Source organism: Corapipo altera, unplaced genomic scaffold (assembly GCF_003945725.1).
Source record: "Corapipo altera isolate COAL_440 unplaced genomic scaffold, ASM394572v1 141, whole genome shotgun sequence".
Lineage (NCBI taxonomy): Eukaryota > Metazoa > Chordata > Aves > Passeriformes > Pipridae > Corapipo > Corapipo altera.
The window spans coordinates 180,459-198,495 of NW_020884971.1; the positions used below are offsets into that span (position 1 = coordinate 180,459).

General features: G+C 40.7%; 1 protein-coding gene across 6 annotated transcripts; it reads left to right on the top strand.

The window, feature by feature from the left end:
- Window positions 1-51: 51 nt before the first annotated feature.
- Window positions 52-17,740, top strand: TERB1 (telomere repeat binding bouquet formation protein 1). Of its 6 annotated transcripts, none has more exons than XM_027665137.1 (20): window positions 52-177; window positions 2,651-2,709; window positions 3,597-3,707; window positions 3,875-4,003; window positions 4,433-4,564; window positions 4,997-5,057; window positions 5,143-5,258; window positions 5,981-6,103; window positions 6,633-6,785; window positions 7,858-7,989; window positions 9,289-9,414; window positions 10,365-10,522; window positions 11,251-11,588; window positions 12,114-12,175; window positions 13,218-13,310; window positions 14,547-14,717; window positions 15,183-15,263; window positions 16,323-16,436; window positions 16,821-16,933; window positions 17,469-17,740. In XM_027665137.1, the coding sequence occupies exons 2-20, from the start codon at window positions 2,676-2,678 to the stop codon at window positions 17,697-17,699; spliced, it is 2,478 nt and encodes an 825-aa protein (XP_027520938.1). In that variant the 5' UTR covers window positions 52-177; window positions 2,651-2,675; the 3' UTR covers window positions 17,700-17,740. The 6 variants fall into 6 exon arrangements, with proteins under 6 accessions (XP_027520938.1, XP_027520936.1, XP_027520937.1 ...); XM_027665135.1 differs by lacking the exon at window positions 52-177 and adding an exon at window positions 491-741; XM_027665136.1 differs by lacking the exon at window positions 52-177 and adding an exon at window positions 491-704.
- The last annotated feature ends 297 nt before the right edge of the window (window positions 17,741-18,037 follow it).

An 18,037-nucleotide genomic window follows, 5' to 3' on the forward strand; every position in this document is an offset into this window, starting at 1 on the left:
ACAGCTGAGAGAGCTGCATTTGTTTATCCTCCAGAAGAGGAGGCTCAGGGGGGACCTCATGGCTCCCTACAGCTCTGACAGGAGGGTGTAGTGAGGAAGGGTCGGTCTCCTGCCGGGCCTGCAGTGAGAGCACCAGAGGAAATGGCCTCAAGCTGAGACGGGGGAGATTCAGATTAGGTATTAGAAAAAAGAATTTCACTGTTCAGGTGCTCAGGCACTGGAACAGGGAGGTGCTGGAGTCACCATCCCTGGAGGTGTTTGAGACGTCTGCATCTGGCCCTGGGTGATGTGGTTTAGGGGTTAACAGCAGCAGTGTTGGACTGGATGATCTTAAAGGACTCTCCAGCCTTGACGATTCTGTGAAAGCCAAGTGAATCTCCCCTGGATCAGGCGAAGGTTCGGGGATGCCCCGTGCCCGAGGGGAACCCCCCTGAGGCGCTCGGGCGGCGCCGCCGAGGGCGGGAAGGGCCGGGCGCGGGCTGAGGGCGGCCCCGCTCCCCTCAGGAGGCACCGCGGGCAGGGCCGGGCACGGCGGGGCCGCCGCTCCCCCCTCAGCCGGGAGTGGTCACCGCTCTCCCCTCAGCCCGGCGGGGCCGCCGCTCCCCCCTCAGCCCAGGGCTCAGCGCTCCCCCCTCAGCCCAGGGCTCACCGCTCCCCCCTCAGCCCGGCGGGCAGGGCTCGGCGGCAGGACCGGCATCGCCTCGGTGTGTGCCCAGAGCCACCCCCGCTGCCGGGTCACAGGTACCCGATCCGTGCCCCATCTCGCACCTGTCGGTGCTCCCCATCCTCCCGCAGATGAATGCTGCTGCTGTTTCATCTTTATGCTGTTCGCCTTTTTTTTGTTCCTTTTTTTTTTTTTAAAGTCTTTTACATATTCTTTCCGCTTTGTATTTGGGACGATGTGGAGCGCTCGCAAAGACTTCAAAGCGGGCTCTGATAAGGAGCTGTGACTCACACGGCTCCTCTGAGGGAGGGAGCTGAAGCAGGGCAGAACACCTCGAGGCCCTGGAGCACTGACCAGCGCCCTCACGGCCTCGCTGCTGCTGGGAGTGTTGGTTTCCACGGAACACCAGCAGCGGGTTTGTTCCAAGGATAAATCCCCCCGAGGCTGGCTGGTTGGCCCGTGTGCTCCAGTGCTGCTGAACAAACAGATTAATGGACCTGCACTTCTCTCAGAGTGGTTTTTTGAGGTTTGAAGGGATGTTACTGGGCTATTTTCCACAACCAATGGGTGATTTGTTTTATATGCAACATTAGCCAGAAGTTTGTTGCAGCAAATCTTGTAGCTTGTCTTTCTGTCTTTACCCTGTGATGCAACAACATAGTCGAGCTATTTGCACTTAATGTAGGCTGGCTTATAAATACTGCTTTGTGTACCTTCTGTATGTTGCAAAAAAACAGACCCAGGTAAGGTCAAGATGTATCTTTCTATACAGTTTTAAAAACCTTGTGCTTCTTATATTAAAGGCTCCTTAATTGTATAAATGTGTATTTAATTAAACTCTACTAAAACGCAATTAGCTCCAGAGTTAGGTGATTTTTACAGCCTTCCTTTTGTTAGGGAACATGTAAGGGTTTTGTTTTCTCTTAGGCTGGCAGGGTGGTAGCAGAAGGGGCAATAAGAGGTGAGGAAGACTTGCAAGCTTTTCCCTGTTGTGGCAGGGTTGGATTTGCAAGAAAATTAAATACATATATATTATGACTGCTGAAAGGGTAAAGGAAGATGTGCTCTTTTTAAATTTTCCCTCTCTAATGGAAACAGCAAAGGAATGGGGACAATCCTAAACTCTAAATGGAAAGCAGGGCTGGCTGTCTTCATCAAGAGGACATTGATGCTGCTTAGAGCCTCTGCTCCACTTTGAGAAGGAAAACTAATCCATTATTAAGCTGAATTTATCAGTGATTTAAAGTTTCTACCTGGAACTAAATAATTTTTGAGACATTGAAATAGGTTACTGTGATGCTTGAATCAACCTTTTGTGTGTGGGGCTTGGGACATGTTTGAGGGATCATCTTTCTCTCTCCAAACCTAAATGTCACCCTGCTGTTCAATTAAATCCCAGATCCTGGCACATCAGGTTTGTGAAGAATCAGTACTCTGGGGTTTGTGGGTTACATGGTTCGTGTAAAGTCTTTGGTGAATTAAAATGAATTCTTAGTTTAAGGAATCATGTCTCAGCACTGCTTTTGGTTTGATCAGTACCAATAAAAGTTATGGTTTAGTGGCTCCCTGAGCAGCAGCAGGAGGCTGAAGGTTTTGTATGTTCACCCTCGATGTAACATTTCTTGGTGGTTTAAGTGCAAGTTGTTGGCTGATGACAAAGTTGGCAACTCTTGGAAGGGAAACTGGATGAACTTTATTGTGATCAATGACACAGAGACATTGATGGTGCCCCCACAATGGTAACACCTGATTCCTGCAAAATGTTGACTTTCAGAAGATGTTAACACAGTATTACAAATGCAGGGCTATTATAAAATACTCTATTTCCAAAGGAAATCTTTGCCATGCAAGAGAACATTAAACTGTGTGTGTGTCAGATGACAGAGTAAAACCAGAAAACTGGAAAGAATGCATGGTAAGAAAAATGATGTAATTTATACTGCACGTGTTATAAACACTGCTAATCTGAACAACTTGCTGTTGTAGAACAGGAACAGAGACACAACCAAAAATGGACACTGAAAAGGTGCAGAAGAATCAGTGTGGTAAGATACCCAAGAGAATTTGTCATTTATTATCTGCATCAACTCTACAAATCTTCAGTAGACTGTGATAGGCCTGGCCTGGGGTGGGGAGCTGTTGGGAAAATGCTCTTTTTCTGAATTTTGGATATTGTATTGGATACCTAAAGGGCAAATCTAATGACAAATATTCAAATAGTAAATCACACTACAAGGTTACCTTTTTTAAAACAGTTGCTAATATTTACCCACATTTTATTGTATTATAACTTTTTTGAGAAACCCCCAACCTTACAAGGGTTTACAATACACAATAACTGCTGTCACTTTTGCAAATAATTACCAAATAAGCTTTTTATTATAACCCAAAGCTTAAGAAACAGGTTTTCCAAGGTTTTACTTACCGAGGGTCGTTCGTAGGTGCCCAGAATACTTTGTGTTACCTCAGTAACCAACTGATTGGAGCCTCTGCTGCTGTGGTGCATGACCATGTCTCCTGTAACTCAACACCACGTTCCAGCCTTGTGCTCTTGGATTCTTTCCCTATTATTCTGTAGATTTTCAACTCTGTATTTTCACTCTGAACATTGTAATGGTCCTGTAATTCACTTTACACTTACTGCACCTTGCAATTGTGAATTGAATATTTAGTAATCTACATCACATTTCCTAACAGTTACTAGGCCAGAGGAAATCATTCTCAAATAACAAATTCTGGACAGGAATATTTCTAGGTTAAGTATGTTTGTTATTTATGGATGGATAGAAGTGGTGTAGCTTTGGTTTTGCTCACTTTTTTTTTTTTTTATACTTGTGCACACTACATTTTTGGACAGGTTTATTGTGATGCTGAACAGATTAATATATAGAAACATAACAATTGTCATGAAGTTTTTTGTGTTTGCTCTTAGATATGAAAACAGATCTGAACTTACTGCTTGAATGCCTCAAATATCAGATGGACTGCCCTCTGTCTCAGAAGGAAGCTTTGATCACTATTTACTCAATTTGTCAACAAAACAGTAAGAAATGTTTCTCCTCGGAAACATTTATGTTAAGAATTGGTGGTCACTGTAAAAGGATTGTCTAAAGGATTTAAGGCTTGAGAAGCTGTAAAATCTTGGGAGGCTTTCAATTTACAAGGAAACAAAAGCTAAAGGTTATTTTTTGTTATTTTTCTCTGTTGTAGGTGAAGCAAGTGAATATTTTCGAGAAATTGGTGGTTTGATGTTTATAAATGACCTTGCCAAATCAAGTGCTCATGGTATAGTAAAGGAAGCAGCTTTGTTTACACTGGGGATTATTATAGAGAGTAATGGTAAGCAATATTTTTTGTATTTCTGAATGAGAAATACTTCTCTTGTGCTTTGTCTCCACTTTTTTTTTTGGCCTCAGAAAATCAGAGTACAAGGTGATCAGTGGGAGCAGGGGGCAGGAAAGGTGCCACTGTTGCACTGTCCGTGCCTGGATGTGATGCAGTTCCCTGCTGATCTGTGCAGGCAGCACTTCTGCTTGTCACCAGACAGCTGAGCTCCTCCTCCTCAGCAGCAAGTGCTGAGTGACTCAGACTGTCCCAAAGTTTGCCAAGCCCTGGTTGGTTGGGAACTCACCCCAAGGGAAGCCCTCAGTCCCTTTATAGTCCTGTTTTGTCTCCACTCCCCACCTACTGGCCACAACAGAGACTTAATAATTTAGGATTATGAGCAACTTACTTCAGGACTTAATAGTGTTCATTTTCTGTTTTCAGTGTATTGTCAACAGGCTTTGTGTACTTCTGCATTGTTTGAAGATCTCATTTTATTTTTAATTAATAAGGATTCTGGTGTGAACTTGAAAAGAATGTCTGTTTATGTCATCTTAGTACTGGTTTCAAATAATAGTAAGTTGGGTTTTTTCCCTATATTACACCACCACTTTTTTCTGTTTGCCAATTTGCCATGCAAAATTTGGATTTTCAGTTAGTAATGTTTTGGTAAAGTTAATTTATAAAGATGAACGTTTGCATGTAACTGAACCTGAATTGTCTAAGTAGGTAATTGCTCACTGGGTTTTCTTTAAACAGCAGAAAGTGGTTTAGTTTTAAAAATATAGTTTAAAAAATTGTAATGCAAACCAGTAGTTTCTAACAATGTATAGAAAAAGACAGAAAGAAATGGAACACTTTCACCAACATGTTGATGTGATTTTGTATTTGTTTTTGTGGAGGATCTATGCTTAGGAAATGAAATGTATGTCTGTAAATCAAACCTGGCATTAAGATTTTGTCTCAAGTTGCCCATGTCCGTGGAGTCCTGTGTGTGTTCTCTTGCAGAAAACGGGCAAACCTACGTCAGAGACACGGGCTGCATCAGCCTGCTGCTGCAGCTCTTCAGGTGAGCACACAGCAGCCAAACACACCAGGGGCACTCTGAGGAGGGACGTTTCCTTGACTCCCTGGGCCTTGTTTGTCCTTGGCAGAACAACCCTGGCCCGGTGTGAGATGGAGCTGTCGGATGCGCACACGGAGCAGCGTTACCAGCTGTGGAGCTCGGTGTGCAGCGCCCTCTGTGCCTGTGTCAACAACCCCCAGAACGGTGCGTGCTGCTCTCCTCTGCCCTGCTCTGCCCTGCCCTGCCCTGCCCTGCCCTGCTCTGCCCTGCTCTGCTCTGCCCTGCCCTGCTCTCCTCTGCTCTGCCCTGCTCTGCCCTGCTCTGCCCTGCTCTGCCCTGCTCTCCTCTGCTCTGCCCTGCTCTGCCCTGCCCTGCCCTGCTCTGCCCTGCCCTGCCCTGCCCTGCCCTGCCCTGCCCTGCTCTGCCCTGCCCTGCCCTGCCCTGCCCTGCCCTGCTCTGCCCTGCTCTGCTCTGCCCTGCTCTGCCCTGCTCTACCCTGCCCTGCCCTGCCCTGCTCTGCCCTGCTCTACCCTGCCCTGCTCTACCCTGCCCTGCCCTGCCCTGCCCTGCCCTCCTCTGCCCTGCTCTGCTCTGCCCTGCTCTGCCCTGCCCTGCCCTGCCCTGCCCTGCTCTCCTCTGCTCTGCCCTGCTCTCCTCTGCTCTGCCCTGCTCTCCTCTGCCCTGCTCTGCCCTGCTCTGCCCTGCCCTGCCCTGCCCTGCTCTCCTCTGCTCTGCCCTGCTCTGCCCTACTCTGCCCTGCCCTGCCCTGCTCTCCTCTCCTCTGCTCTCCTCTGCCCTGCTCTGCCCTGCTCTGCTCTGCCAGGGTTTAAAATTCTTCTCCACTTCTCCAGTTTGACTTCATCCTACTGTCCAGCTGACATTTCAGGGCACGTTTGAACTGGCGTTGTTTGTGTTTATTTTCCCAGAAGACAATCAAAACATCTGCTGTTCGGTGTTCCCGCGTGCCAAGGAGTGGCTGGAGAGTTGCACAGAGCCTGACATAGTTCGGCCCATTTGTTCATTTGTTGGTCTCACAGTTGCAAATAACTGTAAGTGCAGCTCAAGCTTTACATAGTTTTGCTTTTGTTAAAAGTAAGTTTAATGAGATAGTTAATTTTTTTTGGTCAATCTCTACAAATTCATTTGCTGTCCTTCCAGCCTTTACTCTGAAAACTGTGTTCCACCATCTTTACTTGCACTACATTGTGCTTAAGTCCAGTGTAGTGTAAGTACAAAATACCTACAAACCAGTTACATTTTGTAAGGCCAGTAAAGATTGTTTTGATTAGAAGTATTTTATGAATAAAAGTCATTATTACATCACTGAAAACAATTATTTAGGTAGATTGGGCATAATGTTTGCCATTTGTATGCTGTATTAGAGCCATTGTTTCCTGTAACTGTTTCACATGACAGATACTACATTTCTTGAGATTAATGTATATCCAGCTTCTGTTGTATGGCTGGAAATGTAATGATTGATACATGCACAGAAAAACTCTGATGAACCTAACTGGCAAAATGCTAAACTAATTTGCAAACTGTATTACTTAAAACACTTTTTTTTTTTTCACTAAGCATATGTGCAGAAATATTTTGTTTCTATTGGAGGATTGGATACATTAGCTAAAGTTCTCCTCGAGCTTATGCATGATTCCTGTTTGAGCCACTCTGGCACAAAACTTGCAGTAGTAGTAACCAAGACTCTGGATGCCTGCATTGCAAACAACTGTGAGTGCAAAGACAGCTGTCATTTTCTACATGTGCTAATTTTAAAATGTTTAAACTCTTGTGTTGGTGGAAAAGTGATATAAATGGATGCTAAAAGGCCAGTAAGTTGTAAACATCCCAGCTGATGCTGCAGATTTTTTTAAAATTCAAATGCCTCTATGGGGGGTGATCCAGTTCATCTGAGGTGATTTACTTTCCCATTGTTGCTAAAATAAACAGTGGAATTTAAACCATACTCAAAAATGAGAGACAAGATGCTAGAACTAGTTTTGGGAAAGCTGAGATCTGGGTGTGGCAATCAGTTTGGATCCTGGAGTTAGGTCTGTGCCTGAATAATAAAATTTGTGAGCTTTAGGAAGTTTGGTAACTCAGAGGTGGGGCTGGGCAGATGTGGTGTGTGTGCAGGACAAACCTTTACTCTGATGTGCTGCCTGGGCAGTGCCATCCTTAGGAAGTCTCTGTATTCCATCAGAACATTTGGAGAAGCCTGTGGTCTGGTGACTCTGTGCTGTTGGCCATGGTTGTTACATTGGACACTTGTACCATGAGGGCTCACTCATGGAAGCTCATGGAAATTTGAAAACATACACCTGCACTAGTTCTGAGTCTAGTTTTGGATCAGTTGGTATGTGACAGGGTGAGGCTTCAGCATGGATGGATCAGCAGTGGTGTTCCCAGTTTCAGGAAGAGGTCACCCTCTAGCAGAAACATTCCTGGCTCTTTTTGTGGCAGATACTCTCTGTGTCAAACCTTTTTCAACTCTTTCTTGCTCTGCACTGGAGCTGATAAATGATGTGGAGAAGCTCAGCAGAGATCAACCAGACTTGCCCATTGCAAAGCCCTTGTTTGCCAGATGTCACAGCCCCCAACCCCACAGTGTGGGAGGAAGGGCAGTGCTGGATTTGGGAGCCCCAGGAGGGCTGTGGGAGTCTGAGGGGTTAGAGACAGAGAGGAGCAGAACCGTGCAGCCCCGGGGCTTGGGGAGCTCTGTGGGGCAGCACTGTGCACTTGGCTGAGGTCTGTACACTCCTTATCCAGTTTATTTTTCTCCTGATTATTTTGAACATCACAGCTGCCATGGGGGCTGTCTTGGCAAAGTATCACACCGTGGCAGAGCTGCTGAAGCTGCTGTGCAACGAGACACTGAACACAGGAGAAAAAATCAGCATTATTCTGACAATTGGACACTGTACTGAAGTTTGTGGTAAGATCTGTTCTCTCAGCTTCTGCTAAATTCTCACATACAAAGTCCTTCAGTGGGGTCATTTCAGCAAGACTGGAACGTGAGGGAAAGTTCTGTTAAATAATGTTATGTTAATAGTTAGGAAAAAAGGTTTTCTATAATGTTCCATCTTTAAAATTTCAAACTTGTTAGCAGATGGTGTCTTTAAGAGCTTTGAAAAAATAGACTATTATGCAAGAATTCAGAGCTGGGCTTAGGTATCACTGAGTGGAATTAATCCAGACCTAAAAACTACTGCAATATAAACATACCAAATGAGTTGTCTTGAGCTCTCTTTTAATGGTCCTTGATATATACAGGTTCTGTCCATTGGTTATATAGCTATTAATTTTTTTAAAGGCTATATAATAGCATTGGTTTTGAGATAACAGTCAGTAGGTAGCCCTGAAATCTTTTTGTCAGGCTCCTCAGGGCTCCATGTTCAAAAATTCTGATTGATTATCATTCTCTGAGTGTCAATAATGTTCAGTAATTAGCTCAATAGGTCATAAGTCTATTTTAAAAGACATTCTTGCATTAAGAATTAATTGAAACAAAGCTTAATGGAAAATATTTTTTGAATAGAAATACGATTAAACCAACAGAATAAAAGTTTCTCTTAAAATGTCAACACAAAAATAATCATATTTCATTTTTTATTCCTTTTTTATCACATTTAAACAACACAGAACTATTTTTATCAAGTTGCCAGTCTGATGAATACATATGCAAATGAGTTAAAAATAATGAATACATTTAAATAAAATAGTAAATAAATAAATAATAAATCAATCAATAAAAAATAAAATTTATCTGGTGACATAGTTAATGAAGAGGAAGAGAGTGGTTAGACCAGGATTAAACTATTAAATTTACTACAGTATTGCTAATTATAAACTTTAAAACTTTGATATTTCTGCACCTCAGGGCTTACAGAAATGTAGTGTAGTGTAATGGAGGAAAAGAGCTACAGAAGCCACAACTTAAATGTTTTAGGCAGCAATTAAACGAATTTGGAACTCCATCATATAATTTGTCTCAGTCATCCTTCAGTTTCCTTACAAGAAATTTGATTTATGGCCAAATCATCCTGTGTGATGTAAAGCTCTGCTGCTGCCCTGCAGGCAGTGGGGCATTGCAGCAGCCTTGGATCTGTAAAAGGAAAACACCTTTTTCAGAATTCCCCAGAAAACTGTAGGTGTTAGCTCCTAAAATTACTGTAGGATTGAGTGTGTTTGAGGCTGAAACCAATCTCTTTTCCTTTATAATGCCCCATTTTAGAAGAAAACCAGTGTGAACTGCTTCAGAACAATGGCCTTCCACTTATGATTCAGGTATTAACAGAATCTCAGGATGAGGAACTGATCAAAGCTGCTACTTTTGTGCTGCAGAACTGCAAACAGATGAGTAAGTTTGCTGTTACTGCTTTAAAAATGACAGGGATTATTTCCATCTCCGTGTTCTGCTGCTTTCCTGAATGACTTTAACTGTGGCAGCTCTGTAATTCTGTGTACTCCCAGAGGGGTTTGTTTGCTGCAGAGAAGTTGCCTATTTGCCACCAAACTGTGGCATTTAGGCAGAAAAAAGAAAAGCAAAAATGTCACCAGTGTTGCAGTATTGCATTTGTAAACCTATAAATGTAGGGCCAGCTTTTAAAAGCTTTCCTTTCTATAAATTATGTGAAAAATAAAAGCAGTGTGGGTACTGGGGCTGTACCATTATAGGGAGAGAATACACCAGTAGATAATCCAACTGAAATCACTGTGACTACAATCATTTTGCAATATTAAGAAATCTTGCTCTTTCTTTTGAAAGTGGGGTGTATTTTGGGGCACCCTGGTTAAGTTTTTTATTAATTATCTGTACAATGCTAGCAGTGAAACAGAAAGACACCTTGTCCTCTAATCTCTACAGCATGGAAGGTTTGCAATTGCTAATTACTAAATTTCATTCTACATTTTTGTACTGAAATCATAACTGAGAGTTTCGTTTAAGATTAAGGGGGTGTGGTGATTTGCAGTGTCCATTAATATGGAATTGTTTTTTAAAAGAGCAGAAACTTGTAAAGAACCTACAGAGTTAGGATTAAGTCAATGAAAAAGTCATTTTTTACACAGCATCATTGTGCAAGCAGCTCATAGTAACTACAACTGCAATCTCACCTCTTGTAACTGCAATTTACATTTGAAGTGTGTTAACATTTATGTGTACATTTAAGTTTTATAAAAATTATTATTCTGAGATTATACTTTGCATTAAATTATTGGGGCTGTCCCTCAGCATAATAAAATATAATAAATACTAAGATGTTCATTGATAAAATTTTAAGTATTAATGTTGTTTTATATTTTATAAAGCTGAACAATTGTCTCTGAAAATAAATGATAATTCATTAAGTGTGAGCAATGAAGAAGAATTGGATGTGCAAGTCAGGAAAAGAAGTCTACAAGACTACTGGAAGAAAGCAAATGAAATTTTACACAGAATAAACTTGATTGAACAAGAACATGCTGAGGTTGGCCTATTTACCAAAGTAGGATAAAACTAAGCAAATCTTTACAGAGTTTAGGGAGAAAGAGAAAGTAAACCCTTGGGATAATTTCAGTGTGAGCTAAAAAAGCAGGAAAAACATTGGATGTGTGTGAAACTACAGCCTGCAATTGTAGATCTTACCAAGTTACTCCTGTGCAGGGCAATAAGAGAATGGAGGCATCTGTGTTTTATGAAGCATTTTAGTTTATTATAAACCCAGATTTTCTACCAAACAGAGATAATTAGATTGGCAAATCAAGAAGTTCAATTTATTTTTAATTGCTGGACATTCAAACCCATAATTTTAATATTTGCATGCAGGAAATGCCCATGATTGTCCAGCTATGGTGGGACAGATGATAAAGGAGGATGTGAACATAGACTGAAATAAGGTTGTTTCATATTTTCCTTGTGCTTTATAGCTGCTTGGTATCCCTGGGTTTGGAACAGTGAGTTTATGAGTTACTTAGATGGCTCTTAAGTTCATTTCTAGCAGTGCCTTGCATTGGTAGCAAATTCCTTAATGACTTTCCCTTGAACACCTCCAGCAGCACTGCTGTCCCAGGGCTCTCTGCTCAGTCAGGGGTTTCTGAAGCTTCTCTGGGATTTGCTTCACCTTCAGAGTTAAACTGGCCTATTAGTTAATCTTGTTACTGGATTTATTTAAGATTCTGCAGAGCTCATATAGTCACAAACTATTTTTCAATACAGGAAGGACTGCAAGGAGGAGTGTTTGTGGATGGATCCTCAAATCCAGCCAATTCTGAAGCATTGAAATCCCATGAGGTGAATCCTGCTGGTCCAAAAATGTACCTAGAAAGAGCACATAAAGATCATACCCCACAGCTGGCCTTGGAGTTGGATGGTCAGGTTCTTGCTCCAGCTGTAAATTGTCCTCCAAGAAAAAGTGAAACAGTGAACACCACAGATGCAGCTTCTGCTGGCCAGAGTGGACAGAGCAATATTCCATGTTCAGGGAATGGACTGCAAAGTCACAGTGGGAATGACAAAACTGCTTATGTAAAAAAGCAGTCTGTTCCTCGAGCAAGGTGAGTATCCTGCACCTAAGCAGAAACACTAAACTGCCTTGCCCTTGGAATTTCCAAATTGAATGTCAGCCTTTGAAATGATCTGTTACTGTGTCCTTTTCTTCTAGTGAAAAGCCACAGCCCTTTGGTGGCCCACTAGGGGATACTCTGTGGGAGTGTCCTTGAGCTCACAGACTGTAGACACTGGAGTAACAAAAGCTCCTGATCTTTTTCTCTGCCTGGTGGGTTGTACAGAGAGCCCCTTCCAGGCCATGTTTAGCACTTTCAGCACAGTGGGGAGAAATCATCCCTGGCTTTGGCCTCAAAACTGTCACTGATGTACAGAGAAAGATCTGACCCACTGGTCTGGACCAAAACACAAGGGGTTCTGTGAGGGGCACTCACCAGGAAACCAGCAGGGAGAGAGAACTGCTTGAAAACTCACTGAAATTGGATTGGCTACAAACCAAAGAAAAGGTTTTCCCTCCTCTACTTTTCTTTGTGGCATTTCATTCTTTTTAATTTGTTCCCACTGTTGTCTCCCAGGGAACAGTTGTTTCGACCACCAGCAGAGCCTGTTAGCAACAGGACACAGACATGCACAGCAGGTACAAACAGATAAACATATTCCCTTCTTAGATGATTTTGTTCTTAATGAGTTTTTAATTAATTTTGTATACTTTTATCACTACTTTTTACCAGTTGTTATGTATCACTAGATGACAGAGTGCATTATATGTAATTAATATCCTTTAACTGGTTTGCACAGTATTGGAATTTTATATTGTACACAATTTTACCAGAAGAATATTTATTTTACTTTTTTTCTAATACATATTGTAGCTTTCTTTTTTTTTTTTGATTGATTTTAACTATTGAAATGAATATATCATAGACAAATGTTTCAAGTTTAGTCTGAATGCAGTTTAGTCTTTAATGTGTACTGAGCAGTGAAAGCCATTAACAGAAAATGCAGGAGGCTGCTGGTTTGGTTCTGTCCCTGTAAGACTGGGGCAGAACCTGCCTGAGAGAATGACTTTGGCCTGAAGCTGTTCCTACATGCTGAACATGTGTTTAAGATGAATCAGATTTGCACTGATCTTAGATCATTTATTACATTATTTATTAAATTTATTCCAGAATTGGGGTCTGTCCAATCAACTCTTTATTCATCATTTAGTTTCCTGTTAATTTATAAATTTATAAGTGTTCATTAGATTAGTATTTGCCAGAATGGTGGCTTTACAGATGACAAGCTGATCTCCAGGTTATAACTTTTTAACTGAGAGTTCATATTATTCCAGTACATCACATCCTTCAGCATCAGATTGCAAACAGAAATAAAGTTTATAGGGCTTAGTTAAGCTGTATAAGTTTACAGGGTTCATTTGCTGTGTTCAGGTTGAAGTAACATCCTTTGGGAGAGGGATGGAAAAGCACTGAATTGAACATCATTATTCTGGATTTACAAAAATGTAAATGTGGTACATTTAACTTGAGGAATTTAATTTGGATTTTCTGCTGTTATGTTTATTAACCTTTAATAATTTACAAATAGAAAATGCAGTTGAATGTAGACACACTGATGCATGATTACCATGGCAGAAGAAGGTTACATTTTCTCAGTGTGATTTTTCCTTCCTCATTTAGAGCAAAATTCATCCTACTCAGAGATAACCAGGAAACACAAAAGTACTTCAGCAACATCTTCATCCCATGAAATGGCAGATTTAAGGTGTTCAGGTAAATATCACCTCAGGTCTTTCTTTCCTGAGCACACAAAAGAAGCCTTAAAGAGTCAGCAATGCAGTCAGTTATTTCTGGCATTACAGAAATTTTAGCACATCTGTTCTGTTACCTATTATGTAAATCTTAACTTTTTCCTTTTTCTGCCTCTAAAAAAAAGCTAAATATTGAAATAAAGTTGACATTGCAGTTTTGATGCAGGTATCTTAATGTGGGCTTGCTAACAAACAATATACAGGAGCTTAAAAGATTATACTTCTTACAAGAATCCTTGAGTGGGAGATTTCCTCCTTTCTCTGCTGGGAAAGACAGAAGAACACTAACCCTGCTCATTTCCCTCAGTGATTCTCCTGCTGAGCCTCCTGACTGTTCTGCAGCCCTTCTATTCAGCACAGGCTGTCAGATTTTGGGTAATCCAGGACTGCAGACCTCAGTTGCTACTTGCTCAACGTACTCTGTCAGCAGGTTATAAGATTGCTGCTGGTGCTCAGGATTTTAAGTGGATTTTGTAATCAAGCCTCTGTTGCTTTATTAAAAAAACCCAACAAAACAACAAACAAACCCCAAAGCAGCTCATAACCCACCTTTGAACATTATTTTTATCCAAGTTGTCAAATTAAATTCAACCTGAGCTTTAGCACTGCTTGAGCATTGCACATACTGCCCTTCTTATGCTTCCTCACACAAGTCCTCCTTCAGCTGATGTAACTTAATCATGAGAACATCCAAGAATAACTGAGCCATAAATTACCCTAGGAACATCCTCAAAAACAAACAGGAAGGCTTCCTGGGAGGGAATTCCTGCCTAAGCTGGATTTATCATTTATTCAAGTTAATACAGATAACTGTTGCAACACAAAGTTTCAAAGTGTATCTTATATTTTGGCTCCTGGATAAATGTGCAAATGGAACTGAGGCCCCTTTCTTCCCACCCCACTAATAGTTTTACTTCTATGGGGATCTGTGCCTCATTCAGTGCTTCTGGAGTTGAAGTACAGTTTAACTTGGTCTCATAAAACATTGAAAACACTTTTTAATTTTTTTTAAGTTTGAAAGTACAAAACAAGTAAGTATTTTCAAGAAGATACATAAAAATGAAACCTCTTTGCAATGTTTCCATGGAAAACCAGAAGTCAAACTGCAGATCATAGCTATCAAAACAAGATTCTGGACTTGGTGTTGGCTTCTGCAGCATCTCTGCTTGCTGTTGTACAGTATCCCCTGTTTCTGCAGGTTGTGCAGCAGGAGGACTGTCCTTCAACAGTAAAACCTTCACCAAGATGTTACAGAGTTGTCCGCACCGGTGTGACCATCACAGAGTCATCCTGGCAGCTGAGGAGCGATACAGGGAGGAGCTTCGCCAGTCGGCTGTTTGGAACAGCGGCACACACAGGACCCGCGACAGTAACCACGGAGTTCTATTTTTAGCAGTTGTAACCATTGTTTGAAATTGTATTTCAAATTCGGAACTCTTCGTGATCTGATCCTGACTGCCCTGCTGCTTTAAACTCACTCATTTCATTTGATTTACCAATGACTTGCACTAAGTGATATCAGAACTGGCCACTTTTGTTTTGAGAATCTTTTGTATTTCTTGGCAGTGGTGACAGATCCTCCTGACAGGCTTTGGTGACTGTGATGTTTGCCAGTCAAGAACTAAGGGAAGGGAATGTATTATAATAATTTGAATTAAGTGTGAATGGATGACATCATAATATAATATATACATATGGGTCTAAGATGCTTATAACTCTTTATGAATAAAATAAAAGCACATCCTCTGTTTTTCTGGTTTAAAGGAGGTATTTTGAAAATTAAACAGTTACTACTTACTGACATTTGTACTCATGTTCATCTTATATTTTCCAGAAATAATGCTGGCCCCAGTGAGGAAAGACAGGCTGCATACAGAAATATCAACATTTAGGAGCAAAAAGGATAGTTTCCAAAGTAAGGGCTGGATTTGGCAATTAATGCAAAAAGCCATTATTTTCTGTTAATCTTTTGCAGAACTTTACCATGGATAGAGAATTATGTTTGTTTTTTTTCTTCTCCAAATTCTGTGAATAATCTATATGTTACTATGCCAGAAAATGTTATCTACTTATTTGCTGGGAAGTTTTGAATAAGAAGTTCTTAACAAGGCAGAGATGGGAAAGGGAATATAAATTCCACCAGTTTCTGCAGTGCAGTTTAGGAACCTGTGTTTGCAGAACCATCAGTTGCCCATAAAACCTGGTGTTCTTTATAACACACAAGTGCCCCATTTGTAGCAGAGTCCATACCTTTTAGAGATTTTATTCTGTAATATAGCAAAACCATTAATGTTATTGTCCCCTTACTCTGCTAATATATATTTTTACACAATTCAGCAGCCATTTTTTCAGGATGTGGTGGGTTTGGGTACCTGCAGAGCTCCACCTACAGTCATAATTACTACATTCACCAACTAGTAACCAGTACTGTCTCTTATGATTGATGACCAGAATTTTTCAAGTAGGCTGAAGCAGTTCTCTAAATCAGTACTTCAATTCTAAACCATTAATATTCCTTTAAAATGCATTCTCTTTTGAAAAATCAGCCCACCCATCAGCAATTTATTTTTAATATTTTATTTTCAAAAACCTTCTTTACGTGGTTCCTTATTTAATTAATTTCCAGTAAAAGCTGGTTGGTTGATTTATAAATTTGTTTATATTTTTCCTCTCCGGATTCAGAAATTAATTTGTCTGTGATAGGTATTTTAAAATTTAAAATAATCCCCAAAACACAACTATATTTTATCTTGAGAGTCCTTTGTAGCAATATATTAACTTTAGCAAGTAAACATTTTCTGTAAACTGAAGTAAACTGAATTTCCCAGGCTTTCTTCCAAGACCACATGGTAGTATATGGCTCAAAAGATGGTTTTCCCTTAAATTTTAATTCCTAAAACATGACTTGTGTTTTGTGATTTGTTTTTTCCTAAGAAAGGCGTGCAATGCTTTATTGTTTGGAATTTCTTTTAAGGTATTCTTTTGACTCCAAGTAGAAAAAGCAACCCTAATACTTCAAACAGAGACGAACATCATAAAAATATTAGCTGGACTGGCAACTATAACTTGACACCTGCCTATGAAAAGTGTGAGTACTACCAGAAAATCAATTCTCTAACGTGCATAACTTAAAGATCAGGTTTGCATTTAGGTCAGGGCATCAAGAGAAGCAGCTGTCTTGTTACTGGGGACAAATGGCTAAGGATTTAAATAAACTCTTATAGCTTCAGTCATGGGAGTTACTCACACATCAGTAGTACTATTACTTGCTCGTTGCTTCCAATGCATAAATAATCCTCCTGTGTTAATGGCAATTATGAGAAAAAGATCTAAGGGGAATATTACTAATACAGCAACATTTACATATTCAGGTTCATTAAAAGCAATGCTCCTTTAAGCACTACATTTAGTTTTCCAGTAGATTTCAGTTAGTTTAAAGTAACCAAGAGCCTCTCTGTTCCCAATTCCACAGCTTCACAAAAAACCCAAGATGCCAACTTGAAGAGACAAGGAGTCAAAGAAATGTGCAACCAGAAATGTCAGCACTTCCAAGAAAATTGCATCCATGCACTTGAGAAAGATGAGGTGAGTTATGCAAAGCCTAATCATACACTCACATAGCTGTAGATGTCCAAACAAAAGCACTGGGAATGGCACAATTTCTTTTTAAGTCACCTTTAACAGGAGCCCAGTAGCAAAATGAACCTTATTAAAAGGATATTGCTCTGTTGATTCTACTCCAGTCATAGTGATTTATCCTGAGTTAAGCATTTTTCAGCTGACAGTCTTTTCTGAATAATGGATATGGAGGTATGATTTTTCCTGTGTTGATGAAAGCTTGCACAATATAGAAATAACAGAAACCTGAAGGCATAAACCTACTAAAGGTTTATTAAACTGTATAGGTACAACAGAAACAAAGGTAAAGATCACAGAAAAATACTGTATTTCAGTAAGTGGGTGACAGTGAAGAAACCTTGAAGAGCCATTGTTGCCTAGACTGTGTGATCATTTCTTTACAACTGCTCAAGGGTGTATTGCCAGTAATACCCTACTTCCACATGCCAAATAGTCTGTAGATTGACATAATTTGTAATTACACCAAAATAAATATTTGCAGAGCAATGCAATATGTCCCCTGGACATGAACACGAGAACCTTGAACAAGAGAAGAAGAAGAACCCGAAAAGATTTCACGACTGAAGAAATTAACTGTCTTTTGAATGGAGTAAAGGAGATGGGTAATCACTGGAATTTAATTTTGTGGTCTTACCCATTTCAGAAAGGACGGACAAGTGTTGATCTTTCCAAGAAGTACTACAGGTTACAGAAGCAGGTAGTCACAGTCTAATTTTCTACGAGTTCTAAATGCTGTGAGCTCAGTTTTCATAATTTGCCCCTGAACTGATTTGCAGAAAAAAACAGGCTTTCAGGATTTGCAGCCCATGGCATTGTGCTTTGTGTCAGTTCAGTGCTGTGCTACCAATGGGAACGGTCTCTTAAGTAATTCCTTCAGGGCTTGTGCCTGGAGAGAGAGCTAAAGTAGGAAAATATCAGAGAGCCTTTGAACCTGCCAGGGTGCAAAGAGAATAAGAGTGTCAGCTCAGGACTCTGAACTAATCCCTGTGTTTATCAGGAAGTTGGTATTTCCTCTGTTCAGCTTCTTTTCCTGGTGCTGGTTTGTGACTC